This window comes from Stegostoma tigrinum, chromosome 17 (genome assembly GCF_030684315.1).
Source record: "Stegostoma tigrinum isolate sSteTig4 chromosome 17, sSteTig4.hap1, whole genome shotgun sequence".
NCBI lineage: Eukaryota > Metazoa > Chordata > Chondrichthyes > Orectolobiformes > Stegostomatidae > Stegostoma > Stegostoma tigrinum.
Genome location: NC_081370.1, coordinates 23,015,594 through 23,032,156, shown reverse-complemented (window position 1 = coordinate 23,032,156; position 16,563 = coordinate 23,015,594). Strand labels below are relative to the sequence as shown.

Here is a 16,563-nt window from a genome sequence, read left to right as displayed (position 1 = left end):
GCAGGCTCATTCATAAAGTCAGGAGGTATGGGATACAGGGTGATTTGGCTGTCTGGATTCAGAATTGGTTGACTGACAGGAGGCAGAGAGTGGTTGTAGATGGTAAGTATTCTATAGCAGTGCTGAGTGGTGTCCCGCAGGGCTCTGTTCTTGGGCCTCTGCTCTTTGTAGTTTTTATAAATGATTTGGATGAGGAGGTTGAGGGGTGGGTTACTATCTTTGCTGATGACACAAAGGTTGGAGGTGCCATTGATAATATCGAGGGCTATTGCAGGCTTCAGCGAGACATTGACAGTATGCAGAGCTGGGCTGAGAAATGGCAGATGGCGTTCAGACTGGATAAGTGCGAAGTGATGTGTTTTGGAAGGTCGAACTTAAATGCTGATTATAGGATTAAAGGCAGGATTCTCGGCAGTGTGGAGGAACAGCGGGATCTTGGTGTTCAAGTGCATAGCTCCCTCAAAGTTGCCACCCAAGTGGATAAGGTTGTTAAGAAAGCATGTGGTGTTTTGGCTTTCATTAACAGGGGGATCGAGTTTAAGAGCCGCGAGGTTTTGCTGCAGCTCTACAAAACCCTGCTGAGGCCACAGTTGGAATATTATGTCCTGTTCTGGTCACCCTGTTATAGGAAAGATGTGGAGGCTTTGGAGAGGGTGCAAAGGAGGTTTACCAGGATGCTGCCTGGACTGGAGGGCTTGTCTTACGAGGAGAGGTTGACTGAGCTCGGACTTTTCTCTCTGGAGAGAAGGAGGAAGAGAGGTGACCTGATCGAGGTGTACAAGGTAATGAGAGGCATGGATAGAGTCGATAGCCAGAGACTTTTCCTAGGGCAGGATTGACTGCCATGGGAGGTCATAGTTTTAAGGTGTTGGGAGGAAGGTATAGAGGAGATGTCAGAGGGAGGTTCTTCACCCAGAGAGTTGTGAGCGCATGGAATAGTTTACCAGTGGTAGTCGTGGAAGCGGAGTCATTAGTGGCATTTAAGCGACTGCTGGACATGCACATGGACAGCAGTGAATTGAGGGGAATGTAGGTTCGGTTATTTTAATTTTGGATTAGGATTAATCCACGGCACAACATCGTGGGCTGAAGGGCCTGTACTGTGCTGTACTTTTCTATGTTCTATGTTCTATGAGTAAGATCACCTCTCATTTTACTGAATGTCAATGAATATAGGTCAAGTTGCTGAACCTTTCCTCATAAGAGAATCAGTTCATCCTTGATATCAGACAAGTGGTCCTTTGGATTGCATCCGATGCAAATATATTTCTCCTTCTGTAACGAGTAAACCACTGTTCCCAGTTCTGATGGCGCATTCTTACACTGTCCTGCATAGCTTTAGCAAACATTGTCTACTTGATGTTCCATTCCACTTGAAACGAAAGTCAGTATTTTGTTGTTTCCTACTTAGCTGCTGTATCTGCATGCTAACATCTTGTACTCATGATCATGAGCACCCAAATCCATTTGTACTGCATGCATTTTGAAATCACACTCTCTATTTAAATGATATTCTGTTTTTCTAATCTTTCTACCAAAAATGGACAACCACACATTTTCCTACATTGTACTCATATGCTAATTTTTTCTCTCATTTGCTTCACCAATTTATTTCTCTTTGCAGACTCTTTGTATGCTGTTTGCAATGTACATTTACATTTAATTGTATGTGGCAAGCAAATTTGGCTACAATACAGTTGAGTCAGTTTGTCTCAGTTATTAGAACAGATTGTGCAGTTAACTGGGAGACAAACTGGATTTCCAACTCCTCTTTCCACGAATTTCAAAGTGAACTTGACTCGCAAAGTTAGTTTGTCACCTCTTTAAAAAAAAATCATGAATAACGTCAGAAAAATTGCGAAACTCTTCAGTGCTGAGCAGGAGTGATGTGTTACTTCTCTCATAAGAGCATAAGACATAGAAGGCGATGGTCATCTAGTCTCTCACTTTTATTCAAGAGGATCATTACTGGTCGTTGGCCATTATCCATTCAATCCCCAAATCACCTGATTTCTGTGGTGTCCAAAAATTTATTGACCTTAGTCCTGAGCTGAATAACTGAGTAACTACTACTCCCTAGCTTAAATAATTCAAAAGATCCACAGTCTATAACTAAAGCCATTCTCCTAATTTCAGTGCTAAGTGATGAACCCTTATCGTGTGACCATGTCCCTGGTTTTATACTCTGAGTCTACTCTGTCAAGCCCTTGAAGAATTTTATTTGTGTCAGAAAGTCATTATAATGCAGAAATAGGCCTTTTGTCCCTCTAATTTCATGCTGGTGGGTCTCTGCTGAGAAGTCAAGTTAGTTACATTTACTTACTCTATTCCTGTAGTCTGAAAATTCTTTTCCATCAGCTGCTCATCTAATTTCTTTTTTGGAATGGTTGATTGCCTCACTTCCTCAGTTCTCAGGCAGCAAGTTCCAGGTTATTACCACTTGCTGCAAAGAAGCAGTTCTTCCTCATATTCATGCTTGGGTCTCTTACAGTCAACGTTAAACCAATGTCCCCTATGCCTTGCAAAATCAAACCTTTCATTATCTTGTGCATCTCCACTATGTCTCCCCGCAGTCATATTTCCTCCTAGGAGAACAATCTGCAGTCCCCAAACTGGTCTTGTAGTTAAGTCACCTCCTTTTTGGAATTATGTTCATAAATCTTCTCTACACTTTTTCAAGGAGTGTCTTCACAAAGTACAGGCAGCAATACTCAACACAATAATCTAGTTATTGCTTGACCAGAGCCTTATAAAGTTTCAGCACACCTTCTATGATTTTGTACTCAGTACTTGTATTTATGAGGTACAAAGTCAAATTTGTTTTGCCAGTTATTCTCTGAAAATATCCATCAAAAACATATGTACATGAACAGAGGTCCCTTTGAGTTGCACATAGAATTGTGCTATTAAGCCCACATTTCATAATGCTATTCCTTCTGCTAAAATGCGTCACCTCACACTTTTTTATTAAATTGCATCTGCTACTTGTAAAGTACTAATTTAGCACTTCAGCCTTTTTCTGTGTTAAACTACTCTTCAGCTATCTGTCACCCAAGAAGTTCCAACCTGTTATTCCTACTTTTTCTCTTCTTGGGAATGTAACTCAATTGCACTCAAACTGATCATCAAATGTACTGTGACTGAAGCAGGTTGTTGATACATGGTAGCCAATCTGTGAAAGGCCCCTATTCTCCCATTTCAGTTTATCTGAGGTATGTTCAGTCTCAACCTGCTGATATTGATCCTCTCCCAATTAGATGTCTTTGCTTTGGATTGGTCCCTGTTCATTTTGATTGCCAACCTAATTTTGTGGTACTAAGATATCAAAATGTGAAGCTGGATGAACACAGCAGGCCAAGCAGCATCTCAGGAGCACAAAAGCTGACGTTTCGGGCCTAGACCCTTCATCAGAGACGGGGATGGGGAGAGGGTTCTGAAATAAATAGGGAGAGAGGGGGAGGTGGACCGAAGATGGAGAGAAAAGAAGATAGGTGGGGAGGAGAGTATAGGTGGGGAGGTAGGGAGGGGATAGGTCAGTCCAGGGAAGACGGACAGGTCAAGGAGGCGGGATGACGTAGTCGGTAGGAAATGGAGGTGCGGCTTGAGGTGGGAGGAAGGGATGGGTGAGAGTAAGAACAGGTTAGGGAAGCGGATTCAGGCTGGGCTGGTTTTGGGATGCAGTGGGCGGAGGGGACGAGCTGGGCTGGTTTTGTGATGCAGTGGGGGGAGGGGAAGAACTGGGCTGGCTTTGGGATGCAGTGGGGGAAGGGGAGATTCTGAAGCTTGTGAGGTCCACATGGATACCATTGGGCTGCAGGGTTCCCAAGTGGAATATGAGTTGCTGTTCCTGCAACCTTCGGGTGGCATCATTGTGGCACTGCAGGAGGCCCATGATGGACATGTCGTCTGAGGGATGGGAGGGGGAGTTAAAATGTGAATCGAGCGGACGTGTTCTGCAAAGCGGTCCCCAAGCCTCCGCTTGGTTTCCCCAATGTAGAGGAAGCCACACCGGGTACAACGGATACAGTATACCACATTGGCAGATGTGCAGGTGAACATCTGCTTAATATGGAAGGTCATCTTGGGGCCTGGGATGGGGGTGTGGGAGGAGGTGTGGGGGCAAGTGTAGCACTTCCTGTGGTTGCAGGGGAAGGTGCTGGGTGTGGTGGGGTTGGAGGTGAGTGTGGAGCGGACAAGGGAGTCATGGAGATAGTGGTCTCTCTGGAAGGCAGACAAGGGTGGGGATGGAAAAATGGCTTGCATGGTGGGGTCGGATTGTAGATGGCAGAAGTGTCGGAGGATGATGCGTTGTATCCGGAGGTTGGTGGGGTGGTATGTGATAACGAGTGGGATCCTCTTGGGGCGGTTGTGGCGGTGGCAGGGTGTGAGGAATGTGTTGCGGGAAATGCGGGAGACGTGGTCAAGGGCGTTCTCGACCACTGTGGGGGCAAAGTTGCAGTCCTTGAAGAACGTGGACGTCTGGGATGTGCGGGAGTGGAATGTCTCATCCTGGGAGCAGATGCGGCGGAGGTGGAGGAATTGGGAATAGGGGATGGAATTTTTGCAGGAGGGTGGGTGGGAGGAGGTGTATTCTAGGTATTCTGCCTCCCCCTCTCTCCCTATTTATTCCAGAACCCTCTCCCCATCCCCCTCTCTGATGAAGGGTCTAGGCCCGAAACATCAGCTTTTGTGCTCCTGAAATGCTGCTTGGCCTGCTGTGTTCATCCAGCCCCACACTTCGTTATCTTGGATTCTCCAGCATCTGCAGTTCCCATTATCACTAATTTTGTGGTACTGTTATCTTCCCCCATTGTTTCCTCACTGACATTTGAACCAAACACATTCCCCAGAACCAAAAACCTTCTCTCTTGTTGGAGTAGAAATTTGTACAAAATTTGGAGGAATGGGATTGTGGGAGATATAGCAGTTTGGATCGGAAATTGGCTTGCTGAAAGAAGACAGAGGGTGGTAGTTGATGGGAAATGTTCATCCTGGAGACCAGTTAATAGTGGTGTACCGCAGGGTCGGTGTTGGGTCCGCTGCTGTTTGTTATTTTTATAAATGACCTGGATGAGGGCGTAGAAGGATGGGTTAGTAAATTTGCAGACGACACTAAGGTCGGTGGAGTTGTGGATAGTGACGAACGGTGCTGTAGGTTGCAGAGAGACATAGATAAGCTGCAGAGCTGGGCTGAGAGGTGGCAAATGGACTTTAATGCAGACAAGTGTGAGGTGATGCACTTTCGTCGGAGTAACTGGAAGGCAAAGTACTGGGCTAATGGTAACATTATTGGTAGTGTAGATGAGCAGAGAGATTTCTGTGTCCATGTACACAGATGCTTGAAAGTTGCCACCCAGGTTGACGGCTGTTAAGAAGGCATACAGTGTTTTAGCTTTTATTAATAGAGGGATTGAGTTCCGGAACCAAGAGGTTATGGTGAAGCTGTACAAAACTCTGGTGCGGCCGCACTTGGAGTATTGCATACAGTTCTGGTCACCGCATTATAAGAAGGATGTGAAGCTTTGGAAAGGGTGCAGAGGAGATTTACTAGGATGTTGCCTGTTATGGAGGGAAGGTCTTACGAGGAAAGGCTGAGGGACTTGAGGCTGTTTTCATTAGAGAGAAGAAGGTTGAGAGGTGACTTAATTGAGAAATATAAAATAATCAGAGGGTTAGATAGGGTGGATAGGGAGAGCCTTTCTCCTAGGATGGTGACGGCAAGCACGAGGGGGCATAGCTTTAAATTGAGGAGTGAAAGATATAGGACAGATGTCAGAGGTAGTTTCTTTACTCAGAGAGTAGTAAGGGAATGGAACGCTTTGCCTGCAATGGTAGTAGATTCGCCAACTTTAGGTACATTTAAGTCATCATTGGACAAGCATATGGACATACATGGAATAGTATATAATGGTATCGTCGGCACAACATCGAGGGCCGAAGGGCCTGTACTGTGCTGTAATGTTCTATGTTCTATGTTCCATGTACTGATGAAGAAAGTCCTCCTGAACACACTTCAGAAACTCTTGTTCCCCTCTCCATTTATGCTATGATTATCGTAGGAAAGATTATTATCAATCCCACATCGAGGAAACAAAGCGTAGACTGGGTGACTGTTTCACAGAGCACCTACTTTCTGCCCACAAGAAAAAAGACCCTGGGCTTTCAGTTGTCTGCCAGTTCACATTACCTTGTTCCCTGGCCAACATCTCTATCTCTGGATTACTGCAGTACTCCAGCAAAGTTTAGTGCCAGCTGAAAGAATAGCACCTCATTTTCTGCTTGGGAGCTTAAGTTTAACAGTTTTGTGGTTTGAGGCACCTTCTCCCAGGTCCTTTCTCCAACCTGCGCACAGCAGGCCTTGTTATCACATGTTCTGCTATTACATACAACCTATTATTAACCACTAATAGTCCCCATTAGCAGCTGTTCATTCTTCTAGGCTGCCTGTTATCCACTCCTTTGTCTGTCCAACTGTTTTTCTATCTCTTTGGGCTCTATCTCCACCTAGTGTTTACTCTTTAGAGCCCCTCCCCCTACCTTATCTTATGGGTAAAAAAAATGACATTTTCCTAGCTCCCAATGGCTGTGAAGAAGGGTCACTGGACCCGAAACATTAACTCTGAATTTGTTTCTTTTCTGTCAATACTCTCTAGTTTTTGTGTCTCTCTAGTATTTCCTTGTGAATTTGTTCCTCTGTTTCATTTGCATTAATTGGTGGCCTTTAGAGTAGATACTATAGCTTAATGTTACCTCTACTGTTTCTCAGTTCTAACAAAATAGATCCTATCTTTAATCCATCTTGCACATCCTTTTCTTCCAGTACAGTATTATAATACTCAATTTAATCAATACTGCCATCATTCCTCTTTCCTTTCGTTTCAAATCTTGCCTGAACTCTCTCTGTCTCTAACCAGTCCTGCACTTCAGTCAGGTCTCTGCTAATACCTCAACATCATATTCCCATTTGGCTATTCATACCTACAGTTCACCAACCTTATTTATCCCATGCCATGCATTCAAGCACATACACTGCAAATTCATTGTAAACATCGGTCTGTTATTCTGATTCCACTAAATGTCTTTTTCTTACTCTCGGGCTCGCTGTCACTCCCAGTTATTTGTGCTCTTTATTTTTCCTCTCTGATGTTAACTCCTGGTTTCTACATCCAGGCCAAATGAGTTTAAACTTCCCCAGCATTAATCCTTGTTAGGACAGTCTTAATATCCAAGGATTCAGAAGCTCTTCCTCAAGCACCTCTCAGGTAATGCATTACCCAGCAAATTATGAACCTAGTTGGGACTTTGACTGTTATTGCATATCCATGTTTCATTTTCTAAAATAGATTTCTGCAGTTTTAGGAAATCATAGCACATGCTTTAATCAATAAATCAGTTTTGTTTGATATGAACCTGAGTGTTGATGTCAACCAGTTTCTGAAAAGTGATTAATCTGGTCCTCAGCAAGAGGCTGAATGGTGGATTGTTTAAAATCCTTTGATCACAGAAATTAATCTGCTCTTGGCTTGTCAGTAGAGGATTCTGCTCACATCTTTGCTATCTGTAGTGTAATATAACACAGAAGTAACTCTCTGCTCTTGCAGTTCAGTGAATATACTGCATTTCCTTTGAAAACAGTTTTCAGTCTTGGTGAGAACAAAGTGCCATTCGATATTCTGAGGTTATTGAGAAATTTTTTTAAAAATCTAGCAGAAATGAAGCAGAAACTGCTCAGAAACACTTTGCAGAAGTATTTCTTATGTGACTGTGACGTGAACATGTAGCTAAGAGTTCATTCAGTTTTGATATTATTTTAAGAATGGAAAATTCTGTGGTTATTCCATGGCAATTGATTAACATTTACCATTTACTAACTTGTGAATTATATAACTACAACTTTAAACTTACGTCTAATAGTGAAATATGGATGGGGGCTTGAGTCATGGGGGCGTTGCTGTGATGTTCTGCTCCATTTCTCTTCCCTTCCTCTTGCATATCTATATCTACGCTGAGTTTCTTCTGGCAGTCACATTAAAAGGTAAGTCCTTTTAAATGTATCCAGGTAAGTGCACAATTTTATGATTGATAAGTATCGACTTCGACATTGATCAGAAGATTAGAACCAAATGCCACTTAAACAGATGGTTTGGAATTAATCCTGAGCCTAAATTGAAATGCAAATGCTATTGTAAACTTCATTTTATTGCCAGTTGTGTTGCCATATTTTGGGCATAATTCTCCATCATCCTCCCACCCCGATTCCACCACACCAAATACTAAATCCTGGCAAGAAGAGTTGGTGGCCGGCTAACAGGCTCAAAAGGTGTCTGTCTTGAATCTTAAAGAATTGTGGCCTGGCTAATATGATAGATTATGACCCTTCATGGCCCTTCGGCCCTAACTGCAAGGAGATCCCACTCTCGGGAGCTGCTGGCCCAAGTGAATCCTAGCCCTTTGTATTGGGTACTTCAGGACTGCTGACGGACTGAATGCATTCTGGAGACAGAGAAGTCAGGGCAGCTTTGGCTATTGGGGCGGGGAGGGGACTGATGGAAAATGGAAAGGTCACCGGACCTGACACGTTAACTCTGTTTTTACCTTTCACAGATGCTGCCAGACCTGCTGAGCTTTTCCAGCAACTTTGTTTTTGTTGTGAGGGGACTGATGGTATTTGGCAGCTCAGGGAGGAGGGCAAGAAGGTTGAGAGGGTAGGTCTTAAAGTATAACTGGGTCAGAAGGAAAGGGGTATGTTTTTAACAGAGGGTATCCTTGATAGGCAAATGACACAACCCTAAAGAAAACAGTTCATTCTTTCACACTGTTAAAAACACTTTTTATGTTAAAGAATGGAAATGTCCACTCCTGCCTGCTTGCACACGCCAACTAGAGAATGCTGTAGTAACTCAGCGTGTCTGACAGCATCTGTGAAGAGAGAAAGAGTTAGCTTTATGTGTCCAATGTGACTCGAAATGTTAACTCTGATTCACTCTCCACAGATGCTTTCGGTGTTGCTGCGTTTCTCCAGCAGTCTGTTTGTTTCAGGTATTGTACATACCAATTATTTTATAACACAGGCAACATAACATCGGGGTTGGTTGAGCTTTTAACAAGCTAAATTGACCCTTAGTTCTTTATTGACTTGTGGTAGTTGAGCTGCTGCTTCAGGTGCCCTTCCACGATCTAAGGTAAGACCAAGCATTGGTGAAATGGTAATGATTTGGACACCAATCTATATTATGTGCCCTTCTTCAAACTACCCCAAACCAACTCTGCCAAGGACACCTTGGAGGGGCATGAAATATCCAACACTATGTTTCAACATTATTCATGTTTACATTGGTATACTTAAGATTCAACTGAATGGAAACATAAATTTACGCATGAGGGATAATTAGGTTAACACCATTTTATTTTCACAAATGTCATTAATCTATTTTAAAAAAGGTTTTATTTGATATGTCACACTTTTTACCAGTCTTGTGAAGCATGAAGATGAATGCTTCAAGCCTCATGAATGCCCCTGTCTGTGGAAGGGACAGGAATATTTTCCTGGTGACCAAGTAAAATCAGCCTGTTATACCTGGTAAGTGAGTAATAGTTTAGGGTTGATTTGTGTGTTCTCCTTTCTTAAAGTTGTGGAAGTTCGTTTTGTTTAACCTTGTTTTTCACCATTAATCATCTTCCTCTTCTGAAGAGAGTGACCTCTTTGTTACATGACTAAATACTAAATGTTAAGCATAGTTTGGTACCTTACTTGTATGTCAGTTTTACAACTGATATTGGACAGTGACAGGTTACTTGATGCATTGAGTAAATCATAGCTGCTACTGCCCTCATTCATATCAGATTTTTTAAAGAAAAAATAAACTACTTATGTATTGAAATACAGATTAAAATAGCGAGTTTTGAGAAGATTTGTAGCTCCAGTTGAGTTTCTAGATGTGAGTTTGCTCACTGAGCTGGAAGGTTAGTTTTCAGACATTTCGTCACCATTGGGACAACACATCCACCCTAGGACAAGCCAAACAGAGACACGCGCAAGAATTCCTAGAAGCATGGCATTCCAACCGGAACTCCATCAACAAACACATTGATTTGGAGCCAATCTGCCATCCTCTGAGAAAAAGAACAGGAAATGACATCACCAATGCAGGAAATGACATCACCAACCCAAGGAAACCTAAACACATCAATAGAAAGCGGGACATAACACCAGCGCTTCACCGGAGGCTGGCTGATGATGTTACCTAGAATGGTGACGAAACATCTGAAAACTAACCTTCCAGCTCAGCGAGCAAACTCACATCCACACAGACTAAAATGACAAAATTTGCAGATAGCACCGAAGTCGGTGTGCAACTAATATTGAGGATGCTGCCAGTCGACTGCAATTGGACATAGATTTTTTTTTTAAAAGGCAGATAGGTGGAAAATGGAACTTGACCTGCAGAATTGTGATTTGATATATTTTGGCTGGAACATTAGGGAGAGGCAACACTGATGTGGTATTTGTAGTACTATAGAATGAGCTGAGGTGTGCACATGTGTCTCTTTAGAAGATTATATATATAGGCAGGCTATATAGAGTGAGTAATTAATAAAGCTTATGTGGGATCTCAAGTAGAGGTATTGAGTGCCAAAGCATGGAAGTTGTGTTGGAACAACTTAAAAACCTCTCACTAAGCAAAAACATAAGAAATTGGGGCAGGAGGAGACTCTATTTAACCTCCTGCACTACTCAGTATGACATGGTTGATCTTGGGCTTAAATTCTCCTTTCCTGTCCCTTCCCAATATCCCTTGATTCTCTCAGACCAAAAAAAAATCCGTTCATCTCAGATTTAAGTATATTAAATAATGGTCCATCCGTAACCCCTTGGGCAAAAAAGAAATTTCTTGATTCACTGCCCTTAGATTGATGAAATTGCTTAATTCATTCTTAATTGATTTGCTCCTCATTTGAAACTACTTGTGCCTTATGTTCTCAATTTCTGAGCCCAAGGAAACAATGCATCATTCTCTACTGTGCCAAGTCCTTTCAGAATCTTGTATGTTTCAGTTCTTCAAAACTTCACAGAGCTAATTACGCATTGACCCTCTCATTGTCGGGCAACACAGAGACCTTTACTATTCTGCCTCCAATGCAAGCCTTTCTTTCTTAAAAAAAACATGATGAACATTGCTGCGCACAGTAATCCAGGTGTGCTCTCAATAATGCCTAAACAGGTGAAGCAGGAATTCTTGATCCTTGTGCCACAGTCTCAATAACCAGCCTGCCTAATTACATGTTAATTTCATAGTATACCCAAATCTTTCTCAACATCTTTGCAAATATCATGTCTTTTGAAAAATATTCTGCTTCTCCTTTCTGGTAACGAAAAGTGAGTAACTGCACCCTTCCCACATTATTCTCCATTGTTCAGTCAGATGCCCCCTCAGTAAATCTGAAATGGTTGAGCTGGTTTCTCAAGTGGATCAAATCACCCCAAAGAAAATCAAGAAGAATAAAACCATGGACCAATTGGTGTGGAACTTGGCACTAAATTTGGATATGGCAAAGACATGCCCAGATGATATTGCAAGGGATTGCCATCAACATTCCAAAACAAATCAGGTAGTATGGTCACCATTGTCGTAGAATCACAGAAATCCTACAGTATCCATTGAGTCTATACTGGCCCTCCAAAGGGTACCGCACACAGATTTGACAAGTAAACTAACTTGATGGAAAAAAACCATTGATTTAATCAATTTCAGTCTGCCTATCACAGATGCATCTGACCATAATAGTATTTGCCCAAGTGACCACAAAATTACCATGAAGACAAACTTCCACCATCACACTGAAGACACTCAGTGTGTTGCAGTGCTACCATCTCCATGTTAAGTTGAATCATAAATTCATAGAACAGCAAACTACATCTCTGCTGGATCCCTGCAAAGGTAACTCACCTAGTGCTACTTCCCCGCAGCCTGACAAATTTCTATCATGAGAGGTGAAATTATGATATCCTAATGATTGTAGTGTTTACAGTTCGTTTGCAGCTTTGAATGCTAAATCAGTCCGTGGCTACATGCAGCAAGACTTGAACAGCATCAAGGCTTGATTTTATAAGCAACACACAACATTCATTTAAGTAGCAGGGAATAAGTACATCCCGCAATAAATAAATTAAATAATTTTCTTTGACATTGAACGCATTACCATTGTCAAATTTCCTATCATCTATATTCTGAGAGTTGCCAATTAGCTGGATCAGCCACATAAATGCTGTGTCTGAAAGAGCAAGCCAGAGGTTGGTATTCTGCAGCAATTGGCCCATCTTCTAACTCTTCAGTGCCCGTCCAACATCGAAAAGACATAAGTCTAGAGTGTGATGGGATGCTTTGCACTTACCTGGATGAGTACAGTTCAATCAGCTTAACACTACCTTGAATAAATCAGTTAACTTGTTTTGTACACTATTCACCACATTCAACACATACTCCCTCTACTGTCACGGCAATGGCCATTACAACTCAACATGGATTCTCAAGTGCTTTTCATACTCACTTCTGTTACTGAGAAGAACAAGCATATAAGACTTGTGAGAACACCATGGTTGCACATCTCCCTGCACGTCACACACCATCCTTCCATGGAACTAAAAAACACCATTTCTTGATTGATCACTTTGTCACTAATCTAGCACCATCTATATTAAATAGCAGCTGGGGAGTTCTACTGTTACACAGCTTGCTACTGATCAGAAAGGCAGCTCAGCATTACCTATTTAACAGTAGTTAGAGATGCGTAATAAATGGTGGCCAGCTTGATGATGTCCACATCCCATGAGTGAATAAAAACAAACTACCATGAAAATGCAAGGAAGTTTATTTTCATCCTTAGCAGTTCCAATAAAATGTCAAGATGTTTCAAAAATTTAGTTTCTAAGTCATCAAAAATAACTTCATTCAGTTAAACATTTCTTATTGTTTAATTACTATATTTGTAGCAGTTTCAGTTTGAACAATGTGAGTGATAATATATTTATTTCTAATATATGACATTGTAATAGTTGTATGTATAGAGATGAACTTGTTACAGTTGCCCCATTCCTGAAATGGAGTCACAAATGACTCACAACAGCGAGATATATATTCATTATTAAAATTATGCATTGAAGATATTCAAGCATTATTTGTATTTATTTTCTGAAATGCAAGAGTAAAAATTGCAAATGTATTATCAGTAAAAATAAACTGCTAAAAGAATTAGAGATTTAAAACTTGTCAGTCTCATAATGTGAACAAATACAGCGTAAAATGAAAGATAACAAAGTGTGAAGCTGGATGAACACAGCAGGCCAAGCAGCATCTCAGGAGCACAAAAGCTTTTGTGCTCCTGAGATGCTGCTTGGCCTGCTGTGTTCATCCAGCTTCACACTTTGTTATCTTGGATTCTCCAGCATCTGCAGTTCCCATTATCACAGCATAAAATGAAAGGTTGCTTTCTTTAGTTTAAAGAAAGCATTAGTTTAAATAATACAATTTTGAATGTAATTGTGCAAACATATACTTAAGTTAATCCTCAATGGTAACATACCTTTTAGTGTTTGCCTGCAGGGGACCTTCCAGTGCACATTCCAATCATGTCCATCAATGTGTACAGCTTATGGAGACCGCCATTACAAAACTTTCGATGGAGTTCTTTATGATTTTATTAGTCCTTGCAAGGCCTACCTGGTTCAGGTAAAGGTCCATATTAGTGTAAGATTCATTTTTTTTAATAAACTGTATTCATTCATCCTAAATAAAAGGTTTTCCAATAAGGTACAAACAAATAAAATAAAAACTGGGTCAAAGATTTAAAATTATTTGTAATTGTAAGCAAAATTATTTTGAATAACATGGACGCAATTTTCATGATCATAAAATGGACAGTAGACGTATATGGAGCCTGAATTGAAAGATCCTGGACTTGAGTCCCACCCAGTCCAAGACTTGTTGACCATAGAAGGAGTATTCATACATCTCAATGTCGGATGTTAATCAGTTCCATTATCCTTCCAACACTCCACGCCATTTGTTGAAGAGAGAAAAGAATCTGAAGGCGTGCAAATCAAGTAAACATTTATATTTTAAGTGTAGTTGGATTAGCCGTTTGATAGGAAAATGCTTGAATGTTTTCATCATGTACCCATCAGAACAACTTCCAATAAATACCAAAGAATCCATTCTCTGTTTTTTTTAAATTAGGGTGATGCCTTAATCAATAATAGTCAACCCACCCTGTTTAAAATTTAAGTAAAACTCGGCTGTCAACTGTTGGTCATCATTAACTGGTGCATTCTTGATGGAAAATATCGGCTAATCAGTGCTCTTCTGTCATAAATTTTATTTGTCCTTCTGGTATAAATTACAAATTGTTCTGCTGACTGCAAGATTGAAACCTTGGACAAAATGTCTCAGTTTTCAGCACTGGGTCCAAATGCAACCTGATTATTGGTTTTCACAAATTCTTTATTGATAACTCCCACTTTCTCTGCCCTCCCCCTTTCCCACTCGTACCCCTCACAGAATTCCCATCTGTTGCCTTTATTATTTAATTGGAAGACCCAGATTCAAGTGACTGGCTCGCTCCTGTTCATATGCTCCTGTGTTCTTATTCGTTGGATATGACATTCCATCGCTTTGTGTTGCTAACAAGCTGGAGGAGTGCACTATCATTTTAATCTTCCTATTATTCCATAGATTAAAATAAAAATTTAAAATATAAAATATTTTCTCCTAGTCACCAAGGTAACCAGTTAAATACTTTTTTCTAAGTTAAGCTTTAAATAAAAATCTATTCATCAAATTTCTTAATAAACACAACTGTAGGCTATTATCAAAACAAAACTGATTGTAATACTTGCTTAATATACACTGTCAGTGATATAAAAATAGAAATGCTTATCCCTTTAAGTATCTTCATTTGTCTCTCTCACTACAGGGAAAGATGAATAAAATCTAATTTCTCCACAGAAATATGCTTTTTGAAAAAATCACTGACGAATTAGCTATTCTTGAAGGTAACAGAATAAAGTGCAGGACTTTCAGAAATCAGTAGCTTTGATATTCTGGCATGTATGGTCAACTCATTAATCCATGCAAAATTGTCTCTGAGGTCTTGTAAACACTGTTTGCTCAGGAAATATAATCTTGAGATATTCTTCGAAAGAAGGATAGGTTTCACCCTGAACTGATGAAGTGAGTTCTTTTTTTCAGCAATGGGAAAGATCAGCCGGGCAGCATATTCATAGTAAGCTTCCCTCCAATTCAGCTTGTTATTAGCAGCTTTCCACCAATTTAGCTAGGTTGTTCAAAGAATTTCCTCCAACTCAGCCTGATGAATCGAGAATGTTTCCAAGTCGGACACTATACAACACAATCCCATAGGATTTACCACAAAAGAATTAGTTCTCACCAGCCATGTGATTCCTGGGATGCATGTTTCAAGTAAAACTCCAGTGCTCATAGTGAACTTACAATAACATCTTATAAAGAAAGCATTGCAGATTTTTTGCAAACTTCAAGAACATACCTTTTCTCTTGATCCTTCTAAACATAAGATCCCATGCAATATTAAATGTAAATTATCTTTGTAATACTTCCAAACTTGAGGCAAATTAAACACCATTTTTAAATGAATTTCATTGTTAAGAGTGGACAAACCATAGGTATAAAAACATTAAGACGCATTGATACGTGCATTCTCGTTTGCTGCTTCCGTGTAACCTACACCATTAATTCTGATGCATTTTTAATATTTAGACAACTCAAGCAAGATTACATTCTGACAAAGCACTGGAAGCCTTTTTTTTTATGAACAAACTTTAAAGGGTAGGACTGCATTCGCAAACACTGTCAAAAATTCCTGCCATTTTGGTTTTTAAATTTTTCCACAAAAGTTATGCTCGGTATGCACCAATATTTTTCCGTTTCAACACAGATATAGACTTCAAATTATTGGAGTCCATAGGATTCCCAGAGTTACTTTTTCCACAGTAGACCATCTATTTTGGTGTTCATTTCATTATTTACAGAATTATTCTACTGACTTCTCCAAGCCTGACCAATCATTTTGCAATAGAACAGCACCCCTCCCAAATCATTAGCCTCTGCTGTGATCTTGAAGATCTCAATGAAATTTGTGCAGCAAGCTCTGGTTCATTGATCAAAATAGCTGTGAACATGCTTGGCATTTGCCTGACCACACTACCTTGACTTTATTTATCAGCAGGACTACAGGTGGAGCAACGACAGTGCTGGTGTTTGTTATAAACTTGCATTAATCCCATAAAGTCCACAAAATATCTATTTCCTGTTTAGATTTTGGAGCAGGGAACTCTACTAATGCTTGAATGTCTGCTGTTCTTGACAGCACTTGACCTTGCTCAATAATATGCCCATATAAGACATTGACATTTGCTTTGTTTTTAATGAGAAGGACCTAAAGTGGGATCAAGGCTATAAAGTGAATGGTGTGTTTTGGTTCTTATATTTTTATTAAGCTCAGATACACGACACTTGAATACCACTGTCA

The 16,563-nt window shown here is 40.6% G+C and overlaps 1 protein-coding gene across 1 annotated transcript in view; it reads left to right on the top strand.

The window, feature by feature from the left end:
- otog (otogelin) overlaps positions 1–16,563 on the top strand; it is a 249,461-nt gene that overhangs the window by 118,641 nt on the left and 114,257 nt on the right. Inside the window, exons 25-26 of the mRNA XM_048545992.2 lie at positions 9,473–9,580; positions 13,589–13,727. Coding sequence (XP_048401949.2) covers positions 9,473–9,580; positions 13,589–13,727 — 247 coding nt within the window. The remainder of the gene's footprint in view (positions 1–9,472; positions 9,581–13,588; positions 13,728–16,563) is intronic.